At 41.4% G+C, this 7,500-nt stretch overlaps 1 protein-coding gene across 1 annotated transcript in view; it reads left to right on the top strand.

The window, feature by feature from the left end:
* The window catches only part of LOC113830613 (uncharacterized), a 25,140-nt gene that overhangs the window by 6,965 nt on the left and 10,675 nt on the right, over nucleotides 1–7,500 (top strand). The window contains exons 2-3 of the mRNA XM_070123638.1: nucleotides 2,594–2,745; nucleotides 6,189–6,357. Coding sequence (XP_069979739.1) covers nucleotides 2,594–2,745; nucleotides 6,189–6,357 — 321 coding nt within the window. The remainder of the gene's footprint in view (nucleotides 1–2,593; nucleotides 2,746–6,188; nucleotides 6,358–7,500) is intronic.

Below are 7,500 nucleotides of genomic sequence, written 5' to 3'. Positions count from 1 at the left end.
AGATAACTATATAGACAGATGGATATATAAATACACAAACAGATGGATATGGAGACTGAGATGTATATAGACATATAGATAGATGAATATATAGACAGGTAGATAGATAGATGAATATATAGACAGGTAGATAGATAGATGATTAGACAAATAGACAGTTAGATATATAAACATACAGATAGAAAGAAAGATAGGCATGAAGTCACAATATCGCAGAGGAGTATAAATATTTCTCTTTCATATAATGCATGAAATAAAAGTCTGTTTCGTGTCTCTTATGAATGGTCATCTTGATTACCCGTCTTCAGAACTATGTAAAGAAAAGGACGTGATTCTCCACTTCTTGTGAATGAGCTGGTTGAAGAGAGGCGAGGATTTGGGGGAGGTAAAGGGTGTGTGTGCGTGTGTGTGCGTGTGTGTGTGGGTGTGTGTGTGTGTGCGTGTGTGTGTGTGTGTGTGTGCGTGCGTGTGTGTGTGTGTGTGTGTGTGTGTGTGTGTGTGTGCGTGCGTGTGTGTGTGTGTTTATGGATGACAGAGAGAGAGAGTGGTTGAGAGAAAGAGAGGGAAAGAAAGTACATGTTTGCAAGAGAGCATGTGCATGTATGTGTATATGTGTTCGATGTTACACAGCCTTATATCAAACAGAAAGAAGAAAAGAAAAAAAACTTTTGAAATTAATAAAAATCCTATGAAAAAATTTATCAGAATGAAAATCATATAACATTAGATATCATTTTTTATATAAGTCTGAAAAAAACTTTTTATAATATTAAAAATATATCCACGTTTACTTATCCTTTCCTGGATCCATCTCTATATCAAAAACTTTGTATGTATATACAATTTTACTAGTTTGATATTTTAAAATGTCTACATGGCTTAGTCATAAGAAAGAGCACTGAATTAATTATTTACGTAACTAATGCCTTGGAAGCTAGGATTAGATTGCACCTTGCTATCCACTGGTCAGTGGAATTCATAAAACCAATGAATTATATAAAACATTTTACCTATTATAATACTAAGTACATATTTTTGTTGTTCTTGTTTGTTCATTACTGGATACAGAGCGTCGTTGATTTTGATAATGTGTTATAAGTTGGATAAAAGAAATAGAAAAATCAAATTTGTTAATTTCGATAATGTGTCATAAGCTGGATAAAAAAATGAAAGAAAGCTATTTAATTCCGATAATGTGTTCTAAGGTGGCTAAAGAGAAAAGAAAAAACTAATTAATTTCCATGATGTGATATTTATTATTACATCATTATTATTTTTCTAAATATATTTTGTATCTCAATATGGGATTCACACCTGTCATAATCCAAGCTACTGATAACATGCAGCGATAACTTTTAGTGTAATAAGTTTTGACTGATATGATTTCTTAAGTAAATTTCCTGGTATTTCTGTCCATCATTTTCCACCACCAATTAATTTATCTTCTTCGATCTATTCCTTTGATTTCTCGTCCATTTGCCCATTTTCTTTATTAAAGTTTTGAAATTTCATGGTACTTACCGTTTTCTTTATCTTTTTTTCTCTTATTTTGCTTTCAAACACCGTTAATCTGTAACCTTCTCAATATCGATCATTATGTTACCATTTGGCTTAATTTTTTATCACCATTATGTTTTTTCTATATTGTCGTCCTTTATATTTGTAATACGTAGTAGGAATTATCAAATTTTATATTTTTTCTCTCTTTTTCTTTTTGTAAATTCTCTTCCTTAGGTAACCCCGAATATGTCAGTCTTCCTTCACGTCCTCCTTATCTATACATTCATCCTCTGACTTCTCTCTTTCCTTCCTTCTCCTATAAGCCTACTTTCCTTTTCCTTTTTCTCAAATGTTTTGCTCTCTCTCTCTCTCTCTATCTATCTATCTATCTATCTATCTATCTATCTATCTATCTATCTATCTATCTATCTATCTATCTATTTATCTATCTATCTGTCTATCTATCTATTCATCTATCTATCTATCTATTTCTATCTCTCTCTCTACCCTTCCCCCACTCTCTCTCTTTGTTTAAGTATTCTTCCACCTCCTTCTCATTCTGATACCATCCCTTGTCCCTCTTCCCTTTCTCTTCTCTCTCTTACTTCTTCCTTTTCACTTACTCTTTAATACTGTTATAACACCCAAACCCTTTTTACTCCTCCGTCCTTCACTGAGATTAATATAACACCAATTTTTCTCGTTTTCTCCCCATTCTCTCTTAAGATTCATCTAACACAAAACTCCTCCTTTTCTACACCTCCCTCGCCCTTATTTGATATTTATCTAACACCTGAAACATTATTTTTTTTAAACATATTTTTAACACCCCTTCCCCAATTCATACATATTAATCTAAGACCAAAAGTCATTCCTCCTTGACATTAATCCACCACCAAAAATCCTCTTTTTCAATCTTCCTCCCTTTCATCCTCCTTCGATGTAACACCAAATTCCTCTTTTTTTACAACCATCCAACCCTCCTTCATTTACGTTTATCTAATACCAAAATATCCTCTCTTTTTCCCCTCCTCCAATCCTTTCTTAACGTTAACCTAACACAAAAAATCCTCCTTTATCCCCCAACCGACAGCGAGAAAGGAGAGTCCCTCAGCATACCAGGAGTCGAGGAGGATGTGAAAGCAAGCAAAAAGGGCCTGAGTTTCGGCATGACCTCCTTCTTCCTGGTGGCGCAGATGGCCGGCGCTGGGTTCCTGGCGCTGCCCCGGGCCCTTGCTGACACAGGTGAGTCGCGGTGCCAAGGAATCGGGTTTCGAGAGTGCCACTGACAGGTCAAGTTGGTTGGCCTGCTTTTTGTGTTATGCGAGAGAAAGGGGCTGCGGTTGAAGGAGAGAGAGCAAGAAAGAGAGAGAAACGTAAGGAGGGAGCGAGGGGAGGGAAGGAGAGGGAGGGGGCAAGGGTGAGAGGTGGGAGGAGAGAGAGAAAAAAAACGTTTGTGTGTGTTTATGGGGGTCGGGCTGATATTTGTTTCTGTTTGTGTGAGGATAAACTAGATTGAACTGAAGGGATCAGTGTGATAAGACAAGGACCGTGGTATGATAGCGCTGAGTCCTTTTTCTTTATCTTTTCATATATCAGTCTTTCTACGCTTCCATCTATATGTCATTCTCTCTCTCTCTCTCTCTCTCTCTCTCTCTCTCTCTCTCTCTCTCTCTCTCTCTCTCTCTCTCTCTCTCTCTCTCTCTCTCTCTCTCTCTCTCTCTCTCTCTCTCTCTCTCCATCTTCTCTCTCTCTCTCTCTCTCTCTCTCTCTCTCTCTCTCTCTCTCTCTCTCTCTCTCTCTCTCTCTCTCTCTCTCTCTCTCTTTCTCTCTCTCTCTCTCTCTTCTTTCTCTCTCTCTCTCTCTCTCTCTCTCTCTCTCTCTCTCTCTCTCTCTCTCTCTCTCTCTCTCTCTCTCTCTCTCTCTCTCTCTCTCTCTCTCTCTCTCTCTCTCTCTCTCTCTCTCTCTCTCTCTCTCTCTCTCTCTCTCTCTCTCTCTCTCTCTCTCTCTCTCTCTCTCTCTCTCTCTCTCTCTCTCTCTCTCTCTTCTCTCTCTCTCTCTCTCTCTCTCTCTCTCTCTCTCTCTCTCTCTCTCTCTCTCTCTCTCTCTCTCTCTCTCTCTCTCTCTCTCTCTCCCCTTCTCTCTCTCTCTCTCTCTCTCTCTCTCTCTCTCTCTCTCTCTCTCTCTCTCTCTCTCTCTCTCTCTCTCTCTCTCTCTCTCTCTCTCTCTCTCTCTCTCTCTCTCTCTCTCTCTCTCTCTCTCTCTCTCTCTCTCTCTCTCTCTCTCTCTCTCTCTCTCTCTCTCTCTCTCTCTCTCTCTCTCTCTCTCTCTCTCTCTCTCTCTCTCTCTCTCTCTCTCTCTCTCTCTCTCTCTCTCTCTCTCTCTCTCTCTCTCTCTCTCTCTCTCTCTCTCTCTCTCTCTCTCTCTCTCTCTCTCTCTCTCTCTCTCTCTCTCTCTCTCTCTCTCTCTCTCTCTCTCTCTTCTCTCTCTCTCTCTCTCTCTCTCTCTCTCTCTCTCTCTCTCTCTCTCTCTCTCTCTCTCTCTCTCTCTCTTTCTCTCTCTGTCTCTCTCTTTCTCTCTGTCTCTCTCTCTATCTATCTATCTATCTATCTATCTATCTCTCTCTAAATAAGATTATAACACTTAAATACATTTATTATTTCTTTGCTCTAGGAAATAGAAAAAAATACACGCAAGGATACAGATGACACTTCACTCTATGAAATGAGGAACACAAAGAATACGATACTTGAAGCAGTTTAATGGATTATGTATAAAAATGCAGTTCTATTAAATGAATATGTAAATAAAAGTAACCAGAAATCTAAGGAAAAAAAGTGTCCAGATAAAACATCGAGTAAAAAGAATCACAAAAATCATAGAATGTTGTTTCCACGCTTTTATATAACATAATTACGATATATTTCGGTTATTCGGGGCATTTTCGGCCAGACTTTACAAGCAAAATATCTGCTCATAAACGTCACTACATATCACGGCGCCTGTCGTCTTCGAGGAAATAAAGTTAAAGTCTGCGGGACAGGTGCGCCATGTTTCAAATATTCTGCGGGCTTCAACTACACATTTTTGTTCAGATATATGTGTAAGGACAGGCACAGGCATTCGAGTATGTACGTATCAAATGCAGATACGGTCAGAATTACTTGCAGAAATATATTTTTATTTCATATTACATATTTTCTAAGTAATCATAAGTACATGGATATGATGTTATATCTACCTATCCACATGCACACATAAAATGGACGAACCCATACCTACAACCATACGTCATATCATCCACCCTACCACACCCAACAACATACAACCAACAGCCAACCATCAACCAAACATTGAAAACAAACAAGCAAAACCACAACCATACCATTTCTTTACCACAACCAACAACCGTCAACCTCCAACCTCCAACCACCCAATTGACCCACCCTTTCTCCTCCTCTTCTTCCTCCTCCTACTCTTACTTCCTCCTCCTCCTCCTCTTCTTCTCCTTTCTCCTCCTCCTCCTCTTCTTCTTCTTCTTCCTCCTCCTCCATCCCCTCCTCCTCCTCTTCCACCACCTCCTCCTCCATTTCCTCCTCCTCCTACTTTAGCTCCTCCTCCTCCTCCTCCTTCATCTCCGCTTCCTTTCTTCCTCCTCCATCTCCTCTTCCTCTTCTTCCCTCCACCTCCTCTTCCATCTCCTTCTCCTCCTCCATCTTTTCCATTTCCTCCTCCTCCTACTTTATCTCCTCTCCTCCTCCTCCTCCTCCTCCATCTCCTCCTCCTCTTACATTATCTCCTCCCTCCTCCTCTTCCACCTCCTTCTCTTCCATCTCCTCCTCCTTCTCTTCCTCCTCCTCCTCCGTCTCCTCCTCCTACTTTATCTCCTCCTCCTCTTCTTCCACCACATCCTCCTCCTCCTCCCTCCTTCATCTCTTCCGCTTCCTTTTCCTCCTCCATCTCTTCCTCCCCTCCTCTTCCTCCACCTCCTTCTCCATCTCCTCCTCCCTCCCTTAAATCTCCCTCCTCCTCCTCCAACTCCTCCCCCATCTCCTCCTCCGTCTCCTCTTCTTCCATCTCCTCCACCTCCTCCTCCATCTCCTCCTCCTCCTCTTCCTCCACCTCCTCCTCCTCCTCCATCTCTTCTTCCTCTTCCTCCACCTCCTCCTATATCTCCCTCCTCCTCCTCCTCTTCCTACTCCCTCCTCCTCCTCCACCTCCTCCATCTCCTCCTCACCAATCTCCTCCTCCACCTCCTCCTCCTCCACCTCCCTCCTCCTCCTCCATCTCTTCTTCCTCCTCCTCCACCTCCTCCTATATCTCCTCCTCCTCCTCCTCCTCTTCCTACTCCTCCTCCTCCTCCACCTCCTCCTCCATCTCCTCCTCACCAATCTCCTCCTCCACCTCCTCCACCTCCACCTCCACCTCCTCCTCCTCCACCTCCTCCTCCATCTCCTCCTCACCAATCTCCTCCCTCCACATACTCCTCCACCTCCTCCTCCATCTCCTCCTCACCAATCTCCTCCTCGTCCTCCTCCTCCTCCTCCTCCACCTCCACCTCCTCCTCCATCTCCTCCTCACCAATCTCCTCCTCCACATCCTCCTCCATCTCCTCCTCCTCCACCTCCTCCACCTCCACCTCCTCCTCCTCCACCTCCTCCATCTCCTCCTCACGGCCCTCCTTCCAGGCTGGTTCGGCATCGCCATGATGGTCATCTTCTGCGTGAGCGTGGCGTTCTCCGGCACTCGCCTCGGCCGCTGCTGGACCATCCTGGAGGAGCGGCACCCCGAGTACGCGCAGGCGGTACGGCAGCCCTACATGGAGATCGCCTTCAGGTCAATGGGGACGGCGGGGAGGTAGGGCGGGCGCTGCGGAGGGCAGGTTGTGGTGGCGTTGAGGGCCCTGGAGGCGTTCTCGTGCTGCTTGTTGTTGTTGTTGTTATCGTGCTGTGATGTTGGTATCGTGGATTGTTTCTGTTGCTGTTGTTAGCGTGGTCTGTTGTTGTTTGTTGTTGTTTTTCTTATTATTATTTTGTTAATATTGTTTTTGGTATCTATATCGTTATCATTATCATCACTATAACTATTATCATTACTAGTATTAGTATCATTAACATTATTACTATTGTTGTTATTATTATTGTTGTTGTTTTGTTATCATTATGATTATCCTTGTTATTAGTTATTATCATGATTAGTATTGTTATTAGTTATCATTATCATCATAACTGTTCTTATTGTTTACCATCATTCATTTCATTATCACCATCATTATTATGAACATCATTAGTATTGCTATTATTGCTATTATCATTTTCATAATTAGTAGTAGTATCATTGTTATCATTATTATTACCCTTATTATTGCTATTGACAATATCTTTATTAATATGTTTTTGTTATTGTTATCATTATTATCATTGACATTATGACCATCATCATTATCATTACACATATATGTATGTTGGCAGACAGATGAACCAACAGACTGATAGATAGACAGTCAAAAGACAGACAGATAGACAAACAGACAGACACACACCACACCCAGAATAGCCAGACAGTCAGTAAGCTATACCCGCATATCCACATCCCACACTCCGCAATGACATACAAACAGAGACAGTCAGACACAAACAGACAATCACATCCACATATCCACACACCACACCCAGAAAACAAAAGAAACAAACAAAGCAAAAAAAAACACCACACCCAGAAAACAAAAGAAACAAACAAAGCAAAAAAAACACCACACGCAGAAAACAAAATAAATAAACAAAACAAAAAAACACCACACCCAGAAAACAAAATAAATAAAACAAAACAAAAACACCACCCAGAAAACAAAATAAACAAACAAAAACACACCACACCCAGAAAACAAAATAAATAAACAAAACAAAAAAACACCCAGAAAACAAAATAAATAAACAAAACAAAAAAACACACCACACCCAGAAAACAAAAGAAACAAACAAAGCAAAAAAAACACCCAGA

Source organism: Penaeus vannamei, chromosome 7 (assembly GCF_042767895.1).
Source record: "Penaeus vannamei isolate JL-2024 chromosome 7, ASM4276789v1, whole genome shotgun sequence".
NCBI classification, from domain to species: Eukaryota; Metazoa; Arthropoda; class Malacostraca; order Decapoda; family Penaeidae; genus Penaeus; species Penaeus vannamei.
The sequence above is the reverse complement of the archived record's forward strand: the minus strand, read 5'-3'. Positions and strand labels throughout refer to the sequence as shown.